This window comes from Amblyomma americanum, chromosome 6, assembly GCF_052857255.1.
Source record: "Amblyomma americanum isolate KBUSLIRL-KWMA chromosome 6, ASM5285725v1, whole genome shotgun sequence".
Classification (NCBI taxonomy): domain Eukaryota; kingdom Metazoa; phylum Arthropoda; class Arachnida; order Ixodida; family Ixodidae; genus Amblyomma; species Amblyomma americanum.
Window position 1 is genome coordinate 120,371,410 of NC_135502.1, and position 27,312 is coordinate 120,398,721.

The 27,312-nt window shown below is 42.0% G+C and overlaps 2 protein-coding genes and 1 pseudogene across 2 annotated transcripts; 2 read left to right on the forward strand and 1 right to left on the reverse strand.

Annotated features, from left to right (window-relative positions):
* Nucleotides 1-345: 345 nt before the first annotated feature.
* Nucleotides 346-8,249, forward strand: LOC144094407 (sterile alpha motif domain-containing protein 3-like). Its single transcript, XM_077628367.1, has 10 exons — nt 346-498; nt 1,637-1,765; nt 2,681-2,766; nt 3,515-3,664; nt 4,581-4,668; nt 4,895-5,056; nt 5,560-5,772; nt 6,465-6,636; nt 7,461-7,546; nt 7,935-8,249. Exons 1-10 carry the CDS (start codon nt 346-348, stop codon nt 8,247-8,249), a joined length of 1,554 nt encoding a protein of 517 aa, XP_077484493.1.
* A 311-nt stretch (nt 8,250-8,560) lies between these two features.
* LOC144094408 (uncharacterized) lies at nt 8,561-12,272 on the reverse strand (annotated as a pseudogene).
* Nucleotides 12,273-14,443: 2,171 nt separating this feature from the next.
* LOC144094409 (uncharacterized) lies at nt 14,444-22,319 on the forward strand. Its single transcript, XM_077628368.1, has 9 exons — nt 14,444-14,596; nt 15,731-15,859; nt 16,775-16,860; nt 17,654-17,758; nt 18,675-18,762; nt 18,989-19,150; nt 19,656-19,803; nt 21,573-21,640; nt 22,029-22,319. Exons 1-9 carry the CDS (start codon nt 14,444-14,446, stop codon nt 22,317-22,319), a joined length of 1,230 nt encoding a protein of 409 aa, XP_077484494.1.
* The last annotated feature ends 4,993 nt before the right edge of the window (nt 22,320-27,312 follow it).

The following is a 27,312-nucleotide window of genomic DNA, read 5'->3' on the forward strand; positions in this document are numbered from 1 at the left end:
TTATTTTAAAAAATAATCATAAAATACTACCTGCAACAATAAATTTGATAACTGCTGATGTTACAAAAAAAAAGAACTTGCGCGGTTATGTAATAGGCTAGCGTTACCTCTCGCTCCTTCAGAGAAACAGACGGACATATGAACGGACATGTGCACGGCGCTGCGGACGCAGCGGTCGTTATTCGCATCGCTGATCACGTGACGTTCTTCCCGCCCGCGGCGCCCGCGGTTCGCCATTCCGTCCTTGTCGCGCTGAGTGATGCGCTTGGTTGTGTCGGACGGCGACAGCGCAAGTTTTTTGTGGTAGAGTGCTTTTGAGCCCCGTCGGACTCTTGCGGCGCAGAAATGCCTCCTATGCGCGTCATGGTTTCTGCTCCTCATGTGAATGCAAGGAGGACGTTCCCAATCCGGGAAGGCTCATTTTCATGCTTGACAGAAGCAGTCACGTCATGGCCCGTGTTGGGAGGCATCATCGACCTTTCTGGAGTGAAATTTCAGGTGAGCACCCTTTCATTGTGACCGCGTTTTATCACATACTTGCGAGTATGCTTGCTAGTATGCTAACCCCAAAGCGCATATGCGAGTATGCTTTACGTGTTATAATAGTTTTTCACGGACACACGTGCGCGAGAGAGTTCGCGACGGCTCTCAACAGATAGACCAGTGGATGCGCACGACACTTTAACACTGCCAAATTACTGTCGCAGCGTGGTGAACCTGTTGCTTTATTCGATGTGGATTTCACGGCACTTGCGCAGCGCGCCCGCTTCTAATGTTTTGGATTTGGGTATTTAATTGTTTCTGAGCGTACAGGTTAAAGCGTGCTGTAGTGTCTCGTTCCTCAGCCCATTTCTAAAGTTCCGTATTTAGGTGTTTTAATTGCTTGTGAGTGTGCAGATTATAGCGCGCTGTGGTGTCTCGGTCCTCATCGCCCCAGCTCTCTTCTGAAGTTCCGGATTAGGGTATTTATGTGCTTGTGCGCATGCAGATTAACGCGTGCTGCTGCGCCTCTTGCCTCTCTCAGCGTCTTCGGCCGATTCTAAAGTTTCGGATGGTATTTCAGTGTTTGGCAGCGCGCAGATTAACACCTACTGCGGCGCCTCCTCCCTCTCGCAGCGCGGCCGCCGGCTTTAACAGTTTGGGAGTTGGGTACTAGAAAGCGTTTCGGCTGGTTACGAGGTGTTGCGGTTGTTGGTGAAGCTTCTTCAAAGAAAGTAGGCAGGCCCCAATGTTGCCTGGTATTATACGTACACGTATCTCAAAATTCTTTCACTCAGTATATCAGAACATCAACACACCTACGCAGCTGCGCCGAAATTTCGCACTAGAGAGAATCGTAATCATCCTGCAAACTTTTTCCACCACGCAGCGCTTTGTGGAGGTGCAGCTCGGAGAATATTAGGCGACGCCGTCGCTATACTAAGCTGCATCGCGGGACATGAGCGATTGCCGCTATAGTGCGGCTGGCCGTGAAGTACAAAGGACATATTCTTCGGCGTCTTTTTGCTTCCTAGGCATTCCTGCGGGTTGTGCAAAGCTTGTAGTCCACCACTTTGACGTCATGAAATCACATTTTGTGGCTGCTGAATATGTAGAAACACCAGTTGGCGTAATCTTTACTGGAATTTTTTCGTAGATTTTGGATGGCCATTTTCAAGAATATGTTTACCTGGCAGCGGGAGATGAAATTCCTGACATGGCTAAAGTCACTTTACTAATTAATGATACTCAAGCCCCGGGTCATCCACCTGAGCCACCGCCTTTGGTATGTGACTAACAGCAAGTACCTGAATGTCATTGTGCAATATATTACACCACTTCATACTTGCTCATTTCTCGTACAATCTGCTTATTGAAATTAACAAAATTTCTAATGAAGTGCATTATACAGGGAAATATTGAGTGCAACATCGTATTTTTAAAAAAAGTGAATTTTATACTTATGTGGTGATCATTGGTATAGCTTGGGTGTATTGGCTTTCATATTTTTGTAGCGATAGCTACCTTACGGAGGCATTTTGAGCCTTCAGCGGGGGGGGGGGGGGGCGCCGTGGCGGTGGCGGCGCCACCACCCCGTGGCTGTGTCGCCACGCTGTCACGTGGTTCGTTGCGTGGTTGGTCACGTGACCAAGTTCCTCTCAGCCAGCTGTCGCTATCGCGGCAACCCAAGTTTAACCACAGCTAAACCACGGTCAATTTTGTAGTGATAGCTACATTACGGTAGCATTTCGAGCCTTCAGCATGGCGGCGCCGCCACGCTGTCACGTGGTGCGGAGTAGCAGCCGGCGAAGCGGCGCCGTGGCTGGTCACGTGACCAAGGTCCACTCAGCCAGCTGTAGCTATCACGTCATTCCAGGTTTAACTAGAGCTAAACACCGCCAATTTTTTTGTTTTTTCTGTCCACAAGCATTTAGGATGCCTATTTATTGTTTACATTTTCTTTCCGCATTTTTAAAATTAGTGATTGAAAGCACTGTCTGACCAAAATGCTTTTTGCTTCAAGAGCGAAAGTCAGAACTTGGGTTGCCAGTTTCATAGTAAATGCATATATCAAAAATAGCGGTTGTCATTACATGTTTGCAGTTATTTGTTGCTTGTTACTTGTATTTATTGCTGAAAAATCAGGAAGCATTATCAGTCATTTTGTAATAGTAATATCATTTCTCATTGCTTGCTTCAGAACACAGTGCTTGAGATGGAACACAATATGCCTGTTCACAATAACATTGGAGCTGAACCAATGCAAGAACCTGTGCACTGTGATCTGTAAGTTTTTTTGATGCTTGAACTAAAATGCATGGGGTCATTATGCTGCTCAGCTTTTCTAACTACCTTTTTTAATTTGTGACTGTTGTACTTGCACTAATGAGAATATTTGTGTTTAAAAAATTATTTCGGTTTACCGATTGCCAATAATGCCAATAATAAATGCCTCAATAAATTCATCTTGAATGCAATTTAGCTACTTTGGCTGTTTAAAGCACCAGTTGAATAAACAGAAATGATAATTCCAGACATGCATATTGAACTCTAAAAACTAAAGGGTCTTCCCTGTTAGAGCACAACAGGAAAATTTTCGGGCCAGTGCTGTAGGAAAATGAGAGCAGTAGTAAGAAAAAAATCGGGCCACTGCGTGTGCCGCTTTCTTTCATTTAAACATGTGAAGTTGTGATGTCAATTTTTTAGGGAAGAAAAAAATATCGGCAGTTAAATAACCTTGTAATATGAAAATAATACACTAACCAGCTGCTGAAAGTGCTGGGTTTCTGCCATAAAGTATTTGCTTGTTGAAGCCCCTCATCGGGTCTTCCAATCCTCCCTCCTCCTCTAATCCTCGGCACATCTGAATTCTGGTCTCTGCTACATTTTCTGGATTGCTAGACAACTTAGAATGGATTCTATTTTATGCTGTCTTCTTGCCACTTTTTTCTGTTGGATTCTTTTTCACAAAGTGAATAGACTTTCTAAGATTACTGGAAACAAATACCAAGGGTTAAATTAAATCATATTTTAGGTTGCCATTTCCAGACAACAATGGAAAAACCTTTGAATTGCCCAGCTTCGGTGGACTTCATGATTTGATCACGTCTGGCAAGCCGCTGACTTCATCTGTGCAGAGAAAGATTGTGGATCTTCTATTCCATGCTATGCTGAAGTACACAGTGTAAGTTAAGGAAGCATGACTCATTGTTGCATCTGGGGGGCCCATAGAGTACCATGAGTATGTAAAACGCTATACATTTTTGCATTCCAGACTTGTCATACTGGCATTTATGTTTCAGTGTGAAGTGTTAACCTCATTTTGCACATTTCATTTTCTCAACTCATGGAGCCTCTAATCAAAGTAGCCAAAGTGAATATATATAGTGGATAAACTTCCACGTTATTAAATGTTTATGCAGTAAACCCTTGCAATTTAGAGTACCTTTTGAAGATTCAGAAAAATCGTGCTTAGAGCATTGTCTTGGCCACCCTTATATGGTGTCATATACCGTTACTTTAGACACATGATGAATAGCGCCAGTTAGTTGGGTTGCATTTTGCTACAGGGAGCAAATCCCAATTTACATGAATTAAGCTACATATTTAACATAATGCCCACATAGTACCGAATTTAAAAAGGTTGTGCTGGACACATCAGTGGCTACTTCCGTTATTGGGGTTTAACGTCCCAAAGCAACTGAGGCTTGAGAGACGCTGTATTCGAGGAGTCTGAAAATTTCGACCACCTGGCATTTTAACATGCACCGACATTGCACAGTATACAAAGGCCTCACTTTTTGCTTCTATTGAAAGGCAGCCGCCGCGGCCGGGATCGAACCCCCGTCTTTGGGGTTAGCAGTCAAGTGCCTTACCGCTGAGCCGCCGCGACGGGTTACATTTTAACAGTCTTTGGCAAACTTTTCATTGCATGCTCTGCCACCATGGTAGTCATTCTGATTTTCCTTGGTATTCCAGTTAACAATAAAACGGCCATATTCTAATAAATTTGTGCTTAAAACATTCCTTGTAATGTTTCTTAGAAACATGTTATGTTAATGTTTCATTCGTCTCTAAAAATAGCATTGCTTTCTGTACAGGGTGCCTACGAGGGACTTCTATGCTAGAGTTACACATCTTCTCCTTCAGAAGTACCCACTACTGACGGACGTCGTGGGAACTGGATCAGTAAGGAAACTCCATTTGAGTGTTTCAGTGTTACAAAATATGATGTAGCTCCTTTTTGTATTATGTGCTTTGTTGGCATGCCAATTTGCCTTGAATGATTTTAACCTCACAGTGATTTCTTGTGCACGTTAGAGGTTCAGTCGAGTGCTTTCAGTTGTGAGCCATTTTGAACTGTGTATACTGAACAGTGCTGCTTTGTATTTATTTTGTCCTGTTTCTTTTAAAGGATTCCTGGAAAGTTTCATTGCGGTATAAGTTTAAGAATCAGCGACGACGGCTTTCAGAAGATCCACTAGTAGCTGAAAACAAGAGAAAATTTGGTTCACAAAGAAAACAGGCTCAAGGCTTCACTTCAACCGAATTGAAGAGGCACACAAGACCAAAGCTAGTGAGAAACCTCTCGAGTTATAATCCTGTGACTTGAGCATTATTTACCAGGATTATTTGCCTTGCATCCTGGAAGTATACATGCAGTTGCACTCGGTCATATTCGTAATGAACTAATTGTGTATGCTTCCTAAATACTTTTCTTCTTTTCCTGCATGCACTTTATCATGTGTCATTCATAACAATTTTAGACTAATGCCATTTTCTACTAGTATGCACCAATGAAGGTAAACTTCAAGCTTTTCCTGTTCTAAACATTCATACTCTACAGGAGGTGTGAAAACATTGTCATGATTTGTTTTGCAATTTCACAAGCTGGAAAGCAAATCAAGACCACTTGTGCGAATCCGAGAATGCAACATTTTGAATCAAATCATAGTAGCAGATGTAGCTTGCATGAAACATACATTACAGGTCAGCATTTAAAGGGTGTATTAGGAGTAGGCATCCAGAGGTCCAGAAGAACCTATTTCATTGTTTAGAAGCTTGTCTGAAATATTGCAGGATATAAAGCATACAGCCATTTTGGGAGAAGATGACACCACTTTGGCAGCTCATGAAGAATGGCTTTTAGCTGAGGCAAAGAAAGGAGATCCTGATGAAAGTGGCATACGAGAGAGAATGACTCTGACTGCAAAGAGCAGGCCGCAAAGTATCAGAACGATGAAAATTGAAGATGTGAAAAAGCTGTACCCATATATGATGCAGCCAGAGAGGGTAAGCGATGGGCCTAATCTTTTTGCTTATGCATGAAGGATACCTAAAATACAATTTTGTAGCTCAAAATGTTTCGTCACATGCCCTAACTACTCACGAGACGGTGCCATCTGATAGAATTAGTAATTAAGGTGAATTAGAGTGGGAAAAGGTAGTTTTGCATGAAAGGTAAAAGAACATTACTAGAATCATTGGTAATCTGAATGGTGCTCATTATTTGCTGGCATGTTTAGCCTTTATTGACAAGACTTTATACTGACTATTTTTACTGGCTTAGGTTCACAGAAGGTGAAGAGCTGCATTATCTGCAAGAGCTAGGTTTTAACTGCATTAGTTCAAGAAACAGACTTCATAGCTAATCTACCAATGATGTAATGAATGGCATGATTTTCCCACAAAAAACACTACATAATATTGTAGAGAAGGGGCTGGAAGCTGGAATTCTTTGAAGGGCACAGAGCATATGAGCAAGTGGTAAGGGGAAAACTCGGGCACTAGCCAACAGTTCAGCAAGAGAGCTTAGCAAGTCGATTCCTCTTTCCGAACTGTTGGCTAGTGCCTGTTGTTTCTTTGCTTTATTTTTGTTCCTTAAGAATATTTTGTTTTCCATAATTACGTTTGATATTTCTTAATAGTGCTGTGAAGTAATAAACTTAAAACCAATATGCATGAACTCATTTTCTCTCATGTAGTTCATTGAGGACTTCAAACGGCTCATAAGGTCGGATGTGACTGATTGCATCAGCCGTGGCATTGACGCTACGGTTGCTCTTGGACGACAGGAGGCTGTTGCTTGCAGTGAGCCGATACTACAGCTTTTGCAAGCGACATTACCAATGGACCCAGCACGACGCAGGACACGACGTACGTGCTGAATTAGAAATCAAGTATAAAATTAATTTCAACTACATGTGCAGAATATCCTTTTTGTGCTTTATTTTTTTCACTTATAGGATGAAAGCAGAAGTGACATCCAAGGGGCTTAAGGTACTTTTTTTCATGTTTAGATTATTACATATATTATAATAACTGGTGCCTTAAAAAATATTTTCGATGTAATTGCCTCACAAATATAGAATTGGTGATATGACTTGTTCAGAAGCATATATAAAAACATTTTTAAATACAATAAATTCGAGTTTGCAGATATTTATGCAAATGTAAATGCTGCAAACTTGTATGCTATTCTGAGTGTCTTGCAGGATGACGTTATTTCAAAAATATCTGCCAAATATTTGGCACGATTTTTGTGCTACATTTTTTGGAGTGAATATGGCTCTAGTTGCAAGAGAAGCTCAAAGAGAACATTCTTGTTAAAAACAGCCTGTGATAGCATTTATTGCAGTGACATAGGTTTCTGTAAAAGAAATGAACTAGTCAAGTGCAAAGTGTATGCTATCTAATGTTGTGTGGATTTCATGTCACTTGTCAATACTTGTCAAATACTAGAGGAAGCCAACAGCCGCTGACCTCAGGAAAAGCACAGGAAATGTTTTTATTTTTTGCATTGGTTGTCAGTGTGAAATAGTAATATAATCATCGAGATAAATATTTATAAAGTGGAAGAAACAAGTGTGTGTCACCAGTAGGATCCGAAATGTGGGAAAGGCAAACTGTGTCATGGCATGGTTTTTCTTTTTCGAGTTGGTATTGCAGCTGGATGGTATATTTGATCATACTTTTTTCAGACCTCCATTCTCTCGCAGCCTTGAAGATAATAGCCCTAAATGTCAAAGAACCAAAAGCTTTTCATAATATGTTTGTGCAAGAAGGTGTAAGTACTGCCACCTTTATATTTTTAGGATTACTTTCCAGTCGGGGAATTTCACTTGTGAATACAACTTAAGCATTCTTTTTTAGAGAAAATGGCACCAGTTGCAATTTTACTGCTTCGAATCCAACATCTCTGTTATCCATGCAAACAAAGATGATGCCTTTATTTTGGTTTTTAAGAGCAGTTCTTAAAGATGAATATGCATACATCCAAATAATGACCATTGTGTATTTATTTTGAAAGTATCAGATAAATCCTGTTATGGCCTATGATATCTTAATGGTATAAAATATTGCATTATGGATGATGCAAGCTTTAAAGTAGCCAGACACCTAGTACAAACTGCTGCAGTTAGCCACCTAAATTGTAAACTTGTTTCTCACTGCAGGGTCAAGATATGCCAATCACACCTTGTGTACTGTACTCTGGAGAGCCCATTGAAGATGCAGACTACTTTTATCTCGTCGTGGAACGCAAGCGCCTGTTTTTTACGTGCAATGCAGAAGAAGGACTAATTGTGTTGCTTGGAGCCTACTGGCTGTTCAACCTGTGTTATTCCAGTGATGCATTTAACACGCTAGTTGTCTTGGAGCGCCTGTACTTAAAGATGAACGTGACAACACCCAGAACAGTTGTCACAAAGTTTTTAAACAAAGTTGTGAAAAAGCATTCAGTGGTAAATGCTGACATCCAAAAAACTTAATGCAAGGAACAGAAACCAAGTGCTAGTTTCTTAGGCATCATCTAAGAAGGTCAGCCAACTCAGCTGTTTGGTGTTAATTTTTTTGCGGGTGCTACAAGTTCCTTGTTTCAGTGGCACATTTTATAGCTGCTTTATAAACTCAGCGCTACATCCATTTCTGCACAGTGGCTGAGCAACTCGGTATAAAGCGTGAGAGACTATAGTATCCGCAAGCATGCTTTTGGAGTGCAGGCTTGGGAAGTGTCATGTTTCTGCATAGATATCAAATATTGTTCCATGTTCTGTGAGAAACATTCTTCATATTCACCCATTTATACAATGCAGTAAGCAGGATGTTGCTGCAAGCCGACTTGGGAGTAAGGTGCGGAGGATGTCTGGATTATGGTCTTGCCTGTGGAATAAAAGTAGGTTGCATTTTCCACCCATATGGTTTCTTTTATGTGTGCTTTTTTCATTTTTAACTAATTTCTTTGCAACACTACACAGTTGCATATACTGTGCCAGTTCCTAGCTTTTGCTTTGCGAAAGACTTGTGGAGTCGCTCGTTAAGCACAAATTTGGAATTGTCACAGGAACACACCTGCCGATTGGGAAACACCCTACCTTGAAGGGTGCAGGTTCTTCACCCCTAGCAAAAGGGTGTGGTCCCAGCACCCCAATTAGAAGGGTGCAGATGCAACACCCAAGCTAAAGGGGTGTTAATATACACATCCCTAGGGTGCTCCCCATGCGACAAGCCATTTACACCCTTAGGGGTGTAAATTTTTTTACTGTGCACAGTAAAATGTTTTACACCCTTAAGGGTGCTAAAAAGGTGCTCCGGTAATATGCACCGTTTGGAGCACCTTTATGACACCCTTATTTTACCATATACACCCTCCATCACTGTTTAAAAGGGTGCTGTTCCTCCAAGCACCCTTCATTTTGTGTAGGGTGTAGAAAGGGTGTAAGAAGGGTACATAAAATGACCATATATTTATATATGCATTGGCTTGTAAGGCTCGTGTGTACCAGAGATACAACTAAGAAAGCGGCAGCCACTGACAAAGAACCAATATTTAACATTAGTTCGAACAGATGTCCGTATCTTTACATTTATAGTTGGTAGTTTTTTTCACTTGCCATTCTAAACACAAGTGTTTTTCTCAAGCAGTTTTTAGGATCGTGTAACATATATGCGCACTACCAGTCTGCCAGAATCACTTACGCTGAACAACTCACAAAAAATTTTTCCTCGATTACATCCCTTAACTGTTTTGTGATATTTAAGAGCCTTGCATTTATCTTCTGTCATTATAGTAAAAAACAATATAATCTGAGGGCCTCATCTAACAGTACAGATGAAAATTGACGAAATCTATTTCGATAAAAATGATTTTATTCACCAGAAAAGTGAACCATAAGAAGTGGAATCAAGAACAAATGCAACATATTACATACAAACATTCACAGAAAAATTAACACTTTGTAATTGAAGAACATGTAATGAAAAAAGATCAGTAAGTGCAATGCATATGTAGAAGCATGCAGCCGACAATTCAGGATTTCAAATGATGAAAGCTTAAAAATTGCTGTGTTCTAGATTTTCACAATGAAAGTGTGAAGGCACCGAATATATAGAAAGTTGTTAAAAACAATTCAGAAATCAGTAAAGCAATGAGTGACGTGCATTCAAAACAGTGCGTCCCCTGTGCTCTTGCATGTACATCACTTCTGTGTCAAAGCTGGGCACAGAGGTTAACACTTTATCTTCTTGAGTAGCAGACACAACATAGACGTGAAAGCGCTCATCAAAGTAAATAGTTTCAAGCAGTCTCCCCAACAGCATCAATACCTTGTTGATGTAAAATATTTCACGGAGTTGAACAAAACTTGGCAGGGAATCATTACGGACATATTCCACAACAACACATCCGGCCTCGTATTTCTTCCCATCCATACAAACTGAGCTTACAGTGTATGAATGAGTAGTTTCAAGGTTATGCTCAGAAATGAACTGCTTGATTTTTTCAGGGAGGTTTGCAGAAATGACAGGCAAACATTTGGTCGTGTCTGGCGCTGTTTTGCTGGCCTCCACTGCCAATAAGAAACACTGAAAATATTGGTGCCTTACAGCCAAGCTATAGGCGAGGTTCTTAGAATTGTGTATTCTGCGAGCAATGTCCTTAAAATATTGATGCTTTGCTTCAAATCGCATTGCCCAAAGCCCAGTCAAAGGCCCAAAATTTTCAATGCAAGATGGATAATGAATCATATAGTGCATCTTACAAGGAAAAGTCACGGCTGGAAACAAGGCCTCGAAGTCCAGAAGAAAGAAGTGAATCTTCCTCTGCAAGTAAGCAATCAATGAAATAGAAATTTCTGGGCACATTATTATGTCCATCATTTCGCGGAGAAGCAAGTAGAGATGCCAAATTTCATTGTCCAATGTCACACACTCTCCAACAAAAAAGGCTAGCTGGCGAAAGAGGCAGAAATTCTCTGAAGCTGAGCCTTTCATGGTGGCCTTTCCTTGCAAAAACTGCTTTTGGATGGCTTCTGGCTTATTTCGCGTTTCCCTTAGATCATACCTCCAATGAGCAATTGATTTGTTCAACTGGTCAAGAGAAACGAAACCTTGTGAAATTAAAGAAGAAATGATGTGTTTAAGTACAAACGGTATGACACCCTCATGCATATCATGCATAACATCAGGGGGAAAGTGCTGCGTTGGATTGAATCCCTGACTAGTGATAGCACACGCTTGCTTAACTCCGTACAGTGGCCCAGTTGGCAGGCCGGCATTCAACATATTTATGTGGTGTTGATGTCCTGCTGGAGTGCGAAGTGAAAAATCACTCTCCAGATATTTGTACGCAATTTCATGGTGAAGTGCCATGCAAAACCTACAAATTCTACCATGATTGAAACTTTGCTGAAAGCCACCAATCCTATGGGTAGAATGGTTGTCACCGGTAAAGACAAAGATGGACCCTTTCACACGGCTTTCATTAACAAATACGCCATCACTTTCCAAACTGTGAATATCTTCAAGCAGTGGTGCAAGAATTGCAGCCATGCCATATGTTTTCACATGTTTGTCTTCAACTAAGAGCCAAGTGAATGTTCGACAAAGTTGATCGTAAACGTTTGCTGAAATTAAGCAGTGAGAAGTACACTGCCATTATCTTATGCTTTCCTCGTTTGCTGCCCAGAGGGTTCCAGACTTCCAATTCATCACTGTACAGTGGTATGCAAATCTTAGTGTCATCACCAGCAAAGAATGTATGTTCACGAAAAGCCTTTCCATCAAACACAGAGCACAAGTGGGTACTATGTTTCAAGTAACCATTGAAATTGTCTGAAAATGAAGGCTTTTCAAGAAGAATTTGGAGGACTTTGCACAAGGGCACATACTGCATGCTATCAATCTTCCCATTTTTCCTTCCTAGCACCACAGTACGGGGTTCAACAAGTGACAGATGCATTTTCCAGTACATAAACCTGCCATGCCGTGTCAAGAGCTGCTCAGTTTCAGGGCTGCATAAGAGCTGTTTAACATTTGCGATCTCTTCTGTAGTGGAGTACCCATCTTCAATAACAGATTTAAGAAAAGAAATCACGTCATTTGCTATTTAATCCACGGTCGACTCTGTCAGCCTCCTTCCTTCTTTCCACTTAAGTAGCAGCATTGCCAGTTGCTTCACATATTCACTTCTCTCACTCTGCGCCTTGTCCTGGTCTCCATTTTTTTGGGGGCGTTTCTTCAATGTCTTCCAATGGAGCACACTCACTTTGTCCTTGGTCGAGAGGAAGTTGTGGTGCAACCATCGCTGCTGTTTCTCTTTTAATTATTTCAGCATGATTCCTGTATACATGTCTCTTGTATGAAGTGAAGACTTTGAAAGTATTCATGCAGCCATTTAGGCCACACACCCAGTTTGCCTCGTGTCCATGCATTAGCCACAGGTGCCTGAAAAGGCATCTCAAGGAAAACCTCTGGCAGTCACACCTAGGGCAACGAAAAAAGCGGATGCCTGGCATCTGCAAAGCAAACAAAGCACATGTTTTGATTAGTATTGGTTTTACTCAGCTCTTTGTATGAAGCTATGCAAAGTAAGAGGTATTATAAGAAATATATCATGTGCTAGGCAAAAAAATTTAAGTTAACATAACTTCCGGCCTCACCACCACCATTCTCGCAAGACGAAGCCACCGAACCTTTTCGTCTACTGCAACTCGCTGAACCTCGCACAAAGAAGACAACCACAACGAGCCACGACCTGCCTCGAGGCGAGCGCGTGCTTTCCGCTCCTCGAGCCCGGCCATGAACGGGCGTTTTCGGCTACTGCAACTCGCACAAAGAAGACAACCACAAAGAGCCATGACCTGTCTCGAGGCGAGCGCGCGCTTTCCGCTCCTCGAGCCTGGCCGTGAACGGACGTTTTCGGCTACTGTTTCACTTAAGGAGCGAAGCGCAAGTAAAAGAAAGCGGACGTCGCTCGAAAAAGTGGTGCGGATCAGATGCATGGAAAGGAGAACAGCGCTAGAGCGACATAGGAAGAAGCGTAGATGCGGCAGGATACTAACCCGTGCCCAGTATCCCCTTCACAAGAATACATCAGAGCAACCGAGAACAAGCTGTTGCGGATACTTGCAAAAGTGGAATCAACGCGTGAAGGCTGAGGAAGAGAACGGCGCGCGCTCGGAACCCGAACACGTGTTGCACCTTAAACTACAACTACACAGGTGGTGCGATGTGCTGTTTCGCGCAGCGAAGCCCTGTGCCGCGCATGAACGCGCAACTGATGTTCAGCGCTGTCACTGAGCGGATTTCAAAACCACGCTATAACCGCTATTGCCTTTCGCGCGGCCCCATAACAAATGATATGGCTTTACAATTTCTATGAAAGCCAGACAAGCTACATGTCTCTATACATGCCTATAGAAGGCTACACGCTTACGAAAGGTTACATGTCTCGTTAGCTGAGCAAAGCTCTGCCTATGGACTTTGGCAGCTGTACCAGCTTAACTAGTGAGCTTGTATTCCTCCGAGTGCATTGTAAACAGCGCTCTCTTCAGCATTTTGCCTCGGAATTCCGGAAGGCGCTATCCTCTGGTGTAAAAACTAATGCGTGAAGAATAACGCATTCAGGATGCGAACCACTGTAATACCCAATCGAAAGCAGAATGCTAACACATTGCCCCACACACACACACAAAAAAAGAGGCTGAAATCTGTTGGCCGCGCTCCTCGTCGCTCTTACAAGCAGTATTTTTAAGCAGACAGCACCAACAACGTCGCGTCGTGCGTGTATACAGTCTATATTAACATACCTTGCAATCTCTTCCAATGACAAATATGTTGCACTGGTTCCGCAGTCGTGAAATTCCTTGCTGCTTGAAGTTTGTCGCCTTCTCTTCGATTACAGCAAAAAAAAACTTGCAGTGATGCGATATGGTTTCAGGATCCTCCGTCACCGCCGATGACACCGAAACGAACTCCACGCGCTTTCAGTGAACGACGGTCCGCCCCGAGACGCTGAGCACTACAATCACATTCTATATTGCATGCGGCTAAAATCCTTTCACTGGTGCACTTGCCGAAGAAGAAATACACACAGCTGTTCACCGCGCCGCTTGAGGCTCGCCATTTTTTCTCTCTGCGCACCTTGTCTATTTTTTTTTAGTCAGTGCCTCCTTCAGACAGTGCCTGCAGCATGAGGGATCCCAGAGGCCTCCGGTCTCTTTCCTTTCTCTCTCTCCCCCCCCATTGTGTAATAATGTAGCGCTACCTCGCGTCCACCATGCCGATCCTCCCTCTGACAGACACTACTTGCTCAAATGTGGGTACTTCTGAAACTCATGATTATTTTAAAAAATAATCATAAAATACTACCTGCAACAATAAATTTGATAACTGCTGATGTTACAAAAAAAAAAGAACATGCGCGGTTATGTAATAGGCTAGCGTTACCTCTCGCTCCTTCAGAGAAACAGACGGACACATGAACGGACATGTGCACGGCGCTGCGGACGCAGCGGTCGTTATTCGCATCGCTGATCACGTGACATTCTTCCCGCCCGCGGCGCCCGCGGTTCGCCATTCCGTCCTTGTCGCGCTGAGTGATGCGCTTGGTTGTGTCGGACGGTGACAGCGCAAGTTTTTTGTGGTAGAGTGCTTTTGAGCCCCGTCGGACTCTTGCGGCGCAGAAATGCCTCCTATGCGCGTCATGGTTTCTGCTCCTCATGTGAATGCAAGGAGGACGTTCCCAATCCGGGAAGGCTCATTTTCATGCTTGACAGAAGCAGTCACGTCATGGCCCGTGTTGGGAGGCATCATCGACCTTTCTGGAGTGAAATTTCAGGTGAGCACCCTTTCATTGTGACCGCGTTTTATCACATACTTGCGAGTATGCTTGCTAGTATGCTAACCCCAAAGCGCATATGCGAGTATGCTTTACGTGTTATAATAGTTTTTCACGGACACACGTGCGCGAGATTTCGCGACGGCTCTCAACAGATAGACCAGTGGATGCGCACGACACTTTAACACTGCCAAATTACTGTCGCAGCGTGGTGAACCTGTTGCTTTATTCGATGTGGATTTCGCGGCACTTGCGCAGCGCGCCCGCTTCTAATGTTTTGGATTTGGGTATTTCATTGTTTCTGAGCGTACAGGTTAAAGCGTGCTGTAGTGTCTCGTTCCTCAGCCCATTTCTAAAGTTCTGTATTTAGGTGTTTTAATTGCTTGTGAGTGTGCAGATTATAGCGCGCTGTGGTGTCTCGGTCCTCATCGCCCCAGCTCTCTTCTGAAGTTCCGGATTAGGGTATTTATGTGCTTGTGCGCATGCAGATTAACGCGTGCTGCTGCTCCTCTTGCCTCTCTCAGCGTCTTCTTCCGATTCTAAAGTTTCGGATGGTATTTCAGTGTTTGGGAGCGCGCAGATTAACACCTGCTGCGGCGCCTTCTCCCTCTCGCAGCGCGGCCGCCGGCTTTAACAGTTTGGGAGTTGGGTACTAGGAGCGTTTCGGCTGGTTACAAGGTGTTGCGGTTGTTGGTGAAGCTTCTTCAAAGAAAGTAGGCAGGCCCCAATGTTGCCTGGTATTATACGTACACGTATCTCAAAATTCTTTCACTCAGTATATCAGAACATCAACACACCTACGCAGCTGCGCCGAAATTTCGCACTAGGGAGAATCGTAATACTCCTGCAAACTTTTTCCACCTCGCAGCGCTTTGTGGAGGTGCAGCTCGGAGAATATTAGGCGACGCCGTCGCTATACTAAGCTGCATCGCGGGACATGAGCGATTGCCGCTATAGTGCGGCTGCCGTGAAGTACAAAGGACATATTCTTCGGCGTCTTTTTGCTTCCTGGGCATTCCTGCGGGTTGTGCAAAGCTTGTAGTCCACCACTTTGACGTCATGAAATCACATTTTGTAGCTGCTGAATATGTAGAAACACCAGTTGGCGTAATCTTTACTGGAATTTTTTCGTAGATTTTGGATGGCCATTTTCAAGAATATGTTGACCTGGCAGCGGGAGATGAAATTCCTGACATGGCTAAAGTCACTGTACTAATTAATGATACTCAAGCCCCGGGTCATCCACCTGAGCCACCGCCTTTGGTATGTGACTAACAGCAAGTACCTGAATGTCATTGCGCAATATATTACACCACTTCATACTTGCTCATTTCTCGTACAACTTGCTTATTGAAATTAACAAAATTTCTAATGAAGTGCATTATACAGGGAAATATTGAGTGCATCATTGTATTTTTAAAAAAAGTGAATTTTATACTTATGTGGTGATCATTGGTATAGCTTGGGTGTATTGGCTTTCATATTTTTGTAGCGATAGCTACTTTACGGTGGCATTTTGAGCCTTCAGCGAGGGGGGGGGGGCGCCGTGGCGGTGGCGGCGCCACCACCCCGTGGCTGTGTCGCCACGCTGTCACGTGGTTCGTTGCGTGGTTGGTCACGTGACCAAGTTCCTCTCAGCCAGCTGTCGCTATCGCGTCAACCCAAGTTTAACCACAGCTAAACCACCATCAATTTTGTAGTGACAGCTACATTACGGTAGCATTTCGAGCCTTCAGCATGGCGGCGCCGCCACGCTGTCACGTGGTGCGGAGTAGCTGCCGGCGGAGCGGCGCCGTGGCTGGTCACGTGACCAAGGTCCACTCAGCCAGCTGTAGCTATCACGTCATTCCAGGTTTAACTAGAGCTAAACACCGCCAATTTTTTGTTTTTTCTGTCCACAAGCATTTAGGATGCCTATTTATTGTTTACATTTTCTTTACGCATTTTTAAAATTAGTGATTGAAAGCACTGTCTGACCAAAATGCTTTTTGCTTCAAAAGCGAAAGTCAGAACTTGGGTTGCCAGTTTCATACTAAATGCATATATCAAAAATAGCTGTTGTCATTACATGTTTGCAGTTATTTGTTGCTTGTTACTTGTTGTATTTATTGCTGAAAAATCAGGAAGCATTATCAGTCATTTTGTAATAGTAATATCATTTCTCATTGCTTGCTTCAGAACACAGTGCTTGAGATGGAACACAATATGCCTGTTCACAATAACATTGGAGCTGAACCAATGCAAGAACCTGTGCACTGTGATCTGTAAGTTTTTTTGATGCTTGAACTAAAATGCATGGGGTCATTATGCTGCTCAGCTTTCTCTAACTACCTTTTCTAATTTGTGACTGTTGTATTTGCACTAATGAGAATATTTGTGTTTAAAAAATTATTTCGGTTTACCGATTGCCAATAATGCCAGTAATAAATGCCTCAATAATTTCATCTTGAAGGCAATTTAGCTACTTTGGCTGTTTAAAGCACCAGTTGAATAAACAGAAATGATAAGTCCAGATATGCATATTGAACTCTAAAAACTAAAGGTTCTTCCCTGTCAGAGCACAACAGGAAAATTTTCGGGCCAGTGCTGTAGGAAAATGAGAGCAGTAGTAAGAAAAAAATCGGGCCGCTGCGTGTGCCGCTTTCTTTCATATAAACATGTGAAGTTGTGATGTCAATTTATTAGGGAAGAAAAAAATATCGGCAGGTAAATAACCTTGTAATATGAAAATAATACACTAACCAGCTGCTGAAAGTGCTGGGTTTCTGCCATAAAGTATTTGCTTGTTGAAGCCCCTCATCGGGTCTTCCAATCCTCCCTCCTCCTCTAATCCTCGGCACATCTGAATTCTGGTCTCTGCTACATTTTCTGGATTGCTAGACAACTTAGAATGGATTCTATTTTATGCCGTCTTCCTGCCACTTTTTTCTGTTGGATTCTTTTTCATAAAGTGATTAGACTTTCTAACATTACTGGAAACAAATACAAAGGGTTAAATAAATCATATTTTAGGTTGCCATTTCCAGACAATAATGGAAAAGCCTTTGAATTGCCCAGCTTCGGTGGACTTCATGATTTGATAATGTCTGGCAAGCCGCTGACTTCATCTGTGCAGAGAAAGATTGTGGATCTTCTATTCCATGCTATGCTGAAGTACACAATGTAAGTTAAGGAAGCATGACTCATTGTTGCATCTGGGGGGCCCATAGAGTACCATGAGTATGTAAAACGCTATACATTTTTGCATTCCAGACTTGTCATACTGGCATTTCTGTTTCAGTGTGAAGTGTTAACCTCATTTTGCACATTTCATTTTCTCAACTCATGGAGCCTCTAATCAAAGTAGCCAAAGTGAATATATATAGTGGATAAACTTCCACGTTATTAAATGTTTATGCAGTAAACCCTTGCAATTTAAAGTACCTGTTGAAGATTCAGAAAAATTGTGATAAGAGCATTGTCTTGGCCACCCTTATATGGTGTCATATACCGTTACTTTAGACACATGATGAATAGCGCCAGTTAGTTGGGTTGCATTTTGTTACAGGGAGCAAATCCCAATTTACATGAATTAAGCTACATATTTAACATAATGCCCACATAGTACCGAATTTAAAAAGGTTGTGCTGGATACATCAGTGGCTACTTCCGTTATTGGGGTTTAACGTCCCAGAGCAACTGAGGCTTGAGAGACGCTGTATTCGAGGAGTCTGAAAATTTCGACCACCTGGCATTTTAACATGCACCGACATTGCACAGTACACAAAGGCCTCACTTTTTGCTTCTATTGAAAGGCAGCCGCCGCGGCCGGGATCGAACCCCCGTCTTTGGGGTTAGTAGTCAAGTGCCTTACCGCTGAGCCGCCGCGACGGGTTACATTTTAACAGTCTTTGGCAAACTTTTCATTGCATGCTCTGCCACCATGGTAGTCATTCTGATTTTCCTTGGTATTCCAGTTAACAATAAAACGGCCATATTCTAATAAATTTGTGCCTAAAACATTCGTTGTAATGTTTCTTAGAAACATGTTATGTTAATCTTTCATTCGTCTCTAAAAATAGCATTGCTTTCTGTACAGGGTGCCTACGAGGGACTTCTATGCTAGAGTTACACATCTTCTCCTTCAGAAGTACCCACAACTGACGGACGTCGTGGGAACTGGATCAGTAAGGAAACACCCTTTGAGTGTTTCAGTGTTACAAAATATGATGTAGCTCCTTTTTGTATTATGTGCTTTGTTGGCATGCCAATTTGCCTTGAATGATTTCAATCTCACAGTGATTTCTTGTGCACGTTAGAGGTTCAGTCGAGTGCTTTCAGTTGTGAGCCATTTTGAACTGTGTATACTGAACAGTGCTGCTTTGTATTTATGTTGTCCTGTTTCTTTTAAAGGATTCCTGGAAAGTTTCATTGCGGTATAAGTTTAAGAATCAGCGACGACGGCTTTCAGAAGATCCACTAGTAGCTGAAAACAAGAGAAAATTTGGTTCACAAAGAAAACAGGCTCAAGGCTTCACTTCAACCGAATTGAAGAGGCACACAAGACCAAAGCTAGTGAGAAAAACCTCTCGAGTTATAATCCTGTGACTTGAGCATTATTTACCAGGATTATTTGCCTTGCATCCTGGAAGTATACATGCAGTTGCACTCGGTCATATTCGTAATGAACTAATTGTGTATGCTTCCTAAATACTTTTCTTCTTTTCCTGCATGCACTTTATCATGTGTCATTCATAACAATTTTAAACTAATGCCATTTTCTACTAGTATGCACCAATGAAGGTAAACTTCAAGCTTTTCCTGTTCTAAACATTCATACTCTACAGGAGGTTTGAAAACATTGTCATGATTTGTTTTGCAATTTCACAAGCTGGAAAGCAAATCAAGACCACTTGTGCGAATCCGAGAATGCAACATTTTGAATCAAATCATAGTAGCAGATGTAGCTTGCATGAAACATACATTACAGGTCAGCATTTAAAGGGTGTATTAGGAGTAGGCATCCAGAGGTCCAGAAGAACCTATTTCATTGTTTAGGAGCTTGTCTGAAATATTGCAGGATATAAAGCATACAGCCATTTTGGGAGAAGATGACACCACTTTGGCAGCTCATGAAGAATGGCTTTTAGCTGAGGCAAAGAAAGGAGATCCTGATGAAAGTGACATACGAGAGAGAATGACTCTGACTGCAAAGAGCAGGCTGCAAAGTATCAGAACGATGAAAATTGAAGATGTGAAAAGCTGTACCCATATATGATGCAGCCAGAGAGGGTAAGCGATGGGCCTAATCTTTTTGCTTATGCATGAAGGATACCTAAAATACAACTTTGTACTCAAAATGTTTCGTCACATGCCCTAACTACTCACGAGACGGTGCCATCTGATAGAATTAGTAATTAAGGTGAATTAGAGTGGGAAAAGATAGTTTTGCATGAAAGGTACAAGAACATTTCTGGAATCATTGGTAATCTGACTGGTGTTCATTATTTGCTGGCATGTTTAGCCTTTATTGACAAGACTTTATACGGACTATTTTTACTGGCTTAGGTTCACAGAAGGTGAAGAGCTGCATTATCTGCAAGAGCTAGGTTTTAACTGCATTAGTTCAAGAAACAGACTTCATATCTAATCTACCAATGATGTAATGAATGGCATGATTTTCCCACAAAAACACTACATAATATTATAGAGAAGGGGCTGGAAGCTGGAATTCTTTGAAGGGCACAGAGCATATGAGCAAGTGGTAAGGGGAAAACTCGGGCACTAGCCAACAGTTCAGCAAGAGAGCTTAGCAAGTCGATTCCTCTTTCCGAACTGTTGGCTAGTGCCTGTTGTTTCTTTGCTTTATTTTTGTTCCTTAAGAATATTTTGTTTTCCATAATTACGTTTGATATTTCTTAATAGTGCTGTGAAGTAATAAACTTAAAACCAATATGCATGAACTCATTTTCTCTCATGTAGTTCATTGAGGACTTCAAATGGCTCATAAGGTCGGATGTGACTGATTGCATCAGCCGTGGCATTGACGCTACGGTTGCTCTTGGACGACAGGAGGCTGTTGCTTGCAGTGAGCCGATACTACAGCTTTTGCAAGCGACATTACCAATGGACCCAGCACGACGCAGGACACGACGTACGTGCTGAATTAGAAATGAAGTATAAAATTAATTTCAACTACAAGTGCAGAATATCCTTTTTGTGCTTTATTTTTTTCACTTATAGGATGAAAGCAAAAGTGACATCCAAGTGGCTTAAAGTACTTTTTTTCATGTTTAGATTATTACATATATTATAATAACTGGTGCCTTAAAAAATATTTTTGATGTAATTGCCTCACAAACATAGAATTGGTGATATGACTTGTTCAGAAGCATATATAAAAACATTTTTAAATCCAATAAATTCGAGTTTGCAGATATTTATGCAAATGTAAATGCTGCAAACATGTATGCTATTCTGAGTGTCTTGCAGGATGACGTTATTTCAAAAATGTCTGCCAAATATTTTGCACGATTTTTGTGCTACGTTTTTTGGAGTGAATATGGCCCTGGTTGCAAGACAAGCTCAAAGAGAACTTTCTTGTAAAAACAACCTTTGATAGCATTTATTGCAGTGACATAGGTTTCTGTAAAAGAAATGGACTAGTCAAGTGCAAAGTGTATGCTATCTAATGTTGTGTGGATTTCATGTCACTTGTCAATACTTGTCAAATACTAGAGGAAGCCAACAGCCACTGACCTCAGGAAAAGCACAGGAAATGTTTTTATTTTTTGCATTGGTTGTCAGTGTGAAATAGTGATATAATCATCGAGATAAACATTTATAAAGTGGAAGAAACAAGTGTGTGTCACCAGTAGGATCCGAAATGTGGGAAAGGCAAACTGTGTCATGGCATGGTTTTTCTTTTTCGAGTTGGTATTGCAGCGGGATGGTATATTTGATCATACTTTTTTTTCAGACCTCCTTTCTCTCGCAGCCTTGAAGATAATAGCCCTAAATGTCAAAGAACCAAAAGATTTTCATAATATGTTTGTGCAAGAAGGTGTAAGTACTGCCACCTTTATATTTTTAGGATTACTTTCCAGTCGGGGAATTTCACTTGTGAATACAGCTTAAGCATTCTTTTTTAGAGAAAATGGCACCAGTTGCATTTTTACTGTTTCGAATCCAACATCTCTGTTATCCATGCAAACAAAGATGATGCCTTTATTTTGGTTTTTAAGAGCAGTTCTTAAAGATGAATATGCATACATCCAAATAATGACCATTGTGTATTTATTTTGAAAGTATCAGATAAATCCTGTTATGGCCTATGATATCTTAATGGTATAAAATATTGCATTATGGATGATGCAAGCTTTAAAGTAGCCAGACACCTAGTACAAACTGCTGCAGTTAGCCACCTAAATTGTAAACTTGTTTCTCACTGCAGGGTCAAGATATGCCAATCACACCTTGTGTACTGAACTCTGGAGAGTCCATTGAAGATGCAGACTACTTTTACCTCGTCGTGGAACGCAAGCGCCTGTTTTTTACGTGCAATGCAGAAGAAGGACTAATTGTGTTGCTTGGAGCCTACTGGCTGTTCAACCTGTGTTATTCCAGTGATGCATTTAACACGCTAGTTGTCTTGGAGCGCCTGTACCTAAAGACGAACGTGACAACACCCAGAACAGTTGTCACGAAGTTTTTAAACAAAGTTGTGAAAAAGCATTCAGTGTAAATGCTGACTTCCAAAAAGCTTAATGCAAGGAACAGAAACCAAGTGCTAGTTTATTTGTCATCATCTAAGAAGGTCAGCCAACTCAGCTGTTTGGTGTTAATTTTTTTGCGGGTGCTACAAGTGCCTTGTTTCAGTGGCACATTTTATAGCTGCTTTATAAACTCAGCGCTACATCCATTTCTGCACAGTGGCTGAGCAACTCGGTATAAAGCGTGAGAGACTATAGTATCCGCAAGCATGCTTTTGGAGTGCAGGCTTGGGAAGTGTCATGTTTCTGCATAGATATCAAATATTGTTCCATGTTCTGTGAGAAACATTCTTCATATTCACCCATTTATACAATGCAGTAAGCAGGATGTTGCTGCAAGCCGACTTGGGAGTAAGGTGCGGAGGATGTCTGGATATTGGTCTTGCCTGTGGAATAAAAGTAGGTTGCATTTTCCACCCATATGGTTTCTTTTATGTGTGCTTTTTTTCATTTTTAACTAATTTCTTTGCAACACTACACAGCTGCATATACTGTGCCAGTTCCTAGCTTTTGCTTTGCGAAAGACTTGTGGAGTCGCTCGTTAAGCACAAATTTGGAATTGTCACAGGAACACACCTGCCGATTGGGAAACACCCTACATTGAAGGGTGCAGGTTCAGCACCCCTAGCAAAAGGGTGTGGCTCCAGCACCCCAATTAGAAGGGTGCAGATGCAACACCCAAGCCAAAGGGGTGGTAATATACACATCCCTAGGGTGCTCCCCATGCGACAAGCCATTTACATCCTTAGGGGTGTAAATTTTTTTACTGTGTAGTGCTGCGTCAGCGCCTGGTGGGGACAAGGCGAATCATCAGTGATAACTGTAGAAAATTAACACAAAACTGCGGCAGTATGCCGTGTGTTTCGAGCGCGGTTGGTTGCGAGTGAGACGCAGCAGAGTCCCAGCGGCAGCGAACGTTCAAAACACGCGGGTTGTTTGCGGCGCAAAACACGCCTCCAGCTGTCTCAAGCGAAGCGGCTTAATGGTAGAGACGTCCCCGCGCAATATGCCTTATCAAGACAGCGGTCTTTGTTTTCCGAAATGTTCGCTAGCTACACAGAGCACGACCATTCGATCATGGTCATCATCAGCACGACACAGACGCCGGACGAATGCGAGGCAAGCGGAGCATTGAGAGGGTCGCGCCGGAAGCGGGCCTGCACATGCGCGTGGCGATTTCGAGCTTTCGTCTGGTTTGGCTAGGCGGCGCTGACACGCAGTTCTTGTGTGGCGCGCTCCGTTTACTTCTGTCCGCACCTGTACATAGACCACCCCGTGATATTTGCTCTATGGCTGGTAAATAATTTATAATTGTCTTTCTCCTTGTTGTTTCAGTATTATCAACCGAACGATGGCTGCGACGTGTAGTTGGTTTTCAGGTCATGTCAAAAGCAAAAAAACTGGTAATATAACTGCTGCTATGGAATTTGTTGTCATCCCAGCTTTTGAAACAGGCTGTTTTAGGTGTTGCAGTGAATTAAAATTGCATATCAACATTTATATTGTAGCCTTTTCTATGCCTCAGCAGACCTAAAGGCCAACTAGACATCACAGCCATCATTCAGCTGATCAAGCTTAGACAACATCAGAGAAGGAAATGGAATTATAAATTATTTAATGATAGGCAAATACCACTTGGGGATTCATGTATTCTAATGTCTAATGCAGGTTTAAAAAAATGTGACCAAAGTTACGTTTTTATAGTCCTTAAAACTTATTTTTTAGGTGTTGTCTATTTCACTGTTCTCAATTTGCAGAGGTAGGAGTGTTCAGTACTGCTTACTTTCTTTTTTTTGTTCTCTTTTCATTCATTGGTTGGGCACTGTTTTCCTCTATTATTTTGTGTTCTGTAATCGCATAGTGCATCCCTTATTTTTTGTTTGTACACCACTTCTGTTCAGTGTTTTTTTTTGTGGCAGGCCTCATGACAGCTGACAGCTTTCCTTTCATTTCTGCCTTCTCCTCTGACGGTGCTCATGGTACTAGACAAAATATAGTTTACTGAAAGACTGAATTCTAAATTGTACAGCATCATTAAGGTGCCCTCTTCCTTTTTAGCACATGCCATTAATGGTGATGCCTACTGTTGCCAAGAATCATACAATGACACAAATTTGTTTCACAAGTGCAGGGCATGCTTTGCTCTCATGTAGAGTTTGTGCATTTACAGTGTATAGTTTGTACATGTTCTCTTAGTTGGTGACTGACACAGTGGCCTCATTGGCTGACTTTTATATTATTATGAAGGTTAGAATTTGTTTTTCTCACTGCTGATGAGCTTTACAGGAGCTTATGATGCCTTCAACGGTCATGTCTTTTTTATTGCTTTAGTTAGGATACTGAGGCTGAAATGAGCGAGCATCTGAGGCCAAAATACCAGTATATTTTCGTGCCGTTTGTCGGCTTTCTTTATGATGTGCATAACTGTTCAAGTAGGAAATAATTTCAGGTCTTAGTGGTCCTACATTTGCTTTTGGTTTTCAGCCTTTATGCACGATGTCAGATTTTGGAGGATAGTTTGTCACATCCTTCATCATTGAAGTAGGTAGCACAATGTACCAGCCGTGACAATTGGTCATTATAACTAAGCACTCCACCCTCCCTTTATGAACACACAAAAGCTGAGATCTGATGGCAACTTTGATGAGTATTGACACCTGAAGTTGTCTTGTTACAAGCATAATGTTACGGACCACTTTAAAATTTCCTTATGCTATTGGATTCAAATCATGTTTTTGCTTGCTGTCAAATTCGCTCAACGGCACTTTCATTGTGAAAATTGGTATAACACTTGGAAAAGGCAGCCAGGTCCTTCATTGAATGTGAGTGGTGCACACTGGAATCCTGCTCCTGCAGCAAATCATGTGGGTCATATTGGAGGTTGTGTTAAAAGTAATGAAGCATAGATATGAAAATGGTGATACACAGTTATTCCCATTTTGTGGCCCTTGACCAATTTCTGTCTTTTAAAGGCACTGTACTAAAAAGAAACTGAAGTGCACTGGAGCCGCTGGAAACCTTTTGTGTGAAGAAAAGGCATACTGACTGTGCTCATGACAATTTCATGATTGTGCAAAATTTCAAAATGATCATTTTACTACCTCTTTATGAACATGTACTCTCTAGTGTCACATAAGGTGTAATGACAAAACTTGTTTCTAATTTTTATTTGCACTTCAGTTTTGTTTCTTTTTATATTTTGTGTTTCTTAGCATGAACATCCTAGGCCATGCACTCCTGTATTACTTTGTACAAGGAAACAGTGGCAAGTCAAGTGTCTGCGTGTGGGCCCCTCGTTGAACACTATTATAGGACACTGAGTTGTTTGCCTTGGACTATATCAATAGCTCATGCGATTCTAGCTGAAAAAATAAGTAATGTTTTGTTCAATTTTGACTACAAGAACTTTGCTAACTAGGCAGCATGTTGAGGACACATTAGATTTACTGCAGGTCAACCGACATTAGTGCCTTGCTTGACAAGGGCATGGGCAAGAACTGCAATTAGAAAATTTCTCTTTCCAGTCACTGCGAAGACGCCGCAGTGGCTGAGTGGTTATGGCACTCGGCTACTGGCCCGAAAGACGCGAATTCAATCCCGGCCGCGGCGGTCAAATTTCGATGAAGGCGAAATTCTTGAGGCCCGTGTACTGTGCGGTGTCAGAGCACTCTAAAGAACCCCAGAGGGTAGAAACTTCTGGAGCCTTTCATTACGGTATCTCTCATAGCCTGAGCCGCTTTGTGACGTTAAACCCATAGAAACCAAACCATAAACCAAACCAGTCACTGCGTGTTGATTTAAACACTGGCAGTGCTCCTACTATTCTTATTTTCAGTATTTGCTACCACACATGCTAATCTGCGATTTTCAAGGATGATGACAATTTTTTTCAATAATTGTGCAGTTAAAGTTGCATGTTCTAAAATTCCAAGCAAGCAGTTGCCTTATGTACTTCACACTGCTATCAGAACTCACCACTATTGCATGACACCATCAACGTCAAGGTGCAAGTCTTGTGTTGGTAATAAACGAAATGAATTCTTACTTTCTTGCTTCAAGAGGCGTTAAAGCATACTGCTCTTGTTGCTGTGAAGCATAGAAATACAATTATTATCATATTCCTGGCTGCAAATATGGCTAAGAATTTTTATATGCGTGTTCTTTTTCCTTTAGGTGTATCTGAATTCAAGGTAGAGAAGGAATGTATGACACCGTGAAGGGATCCCAAAGGATGCAGTATTGCACAAGAGAACTGCCATTCCCATCTGGTCAACAGAAGCCGTTATACAATGCAGTTCCAGTGTGAAGTGCTCAGGAGGTTACAGCAGAAGGCAAGGAAAAGGTTCTCCACAAGGCTAAGCATGGAGGGCTGGGATAGTCGGTTCTGGGAAGAACTATGAGACATCATTCCAGCGCACAAAAAATGTCCGGTGTCCGTGGTGTCTATCCTCTTCGTTCGTGTATTTTTGTGCGCTAGAGTGTGAAAAATGGATGCACTGAGAGGCTATTGCTAGCTGTAGCTGGATTTATCTCAAGGGCATATACTCACTCCGTCAGTGTATGTGAGAATTACGACTCAGGTTTGTTAGTGGTTTATAATATGAAAGCGCCAAAACAAAGGATAATGCCAAACATATAAGACGTGATCAAATAATTGTTGGTGTTGTCTTCATGTGAAAGTTTGTTTACAGGAGGTTAATTGATGGGTTCAATTAGCTCGTGTGAGGATAAAAGCAGCTTAAAAGCCTAGGCTCTATGTGCAGTGCGGCAGTGAATAATCAGTGAAATTACTCATAATGAAAACATTTAGTGAATATGTACTTCTCATGCCATGGAAACAGAAGACGGACGGTACTTAGCAGTCATTTGCCCTGAGGCTTGGATTTTAGGTACTGAGGCCTAAGCGATGCTGATTCAGTATAGGCATTCGTGGGTGCCGCCACATTTGCCATCATCCATGAATCC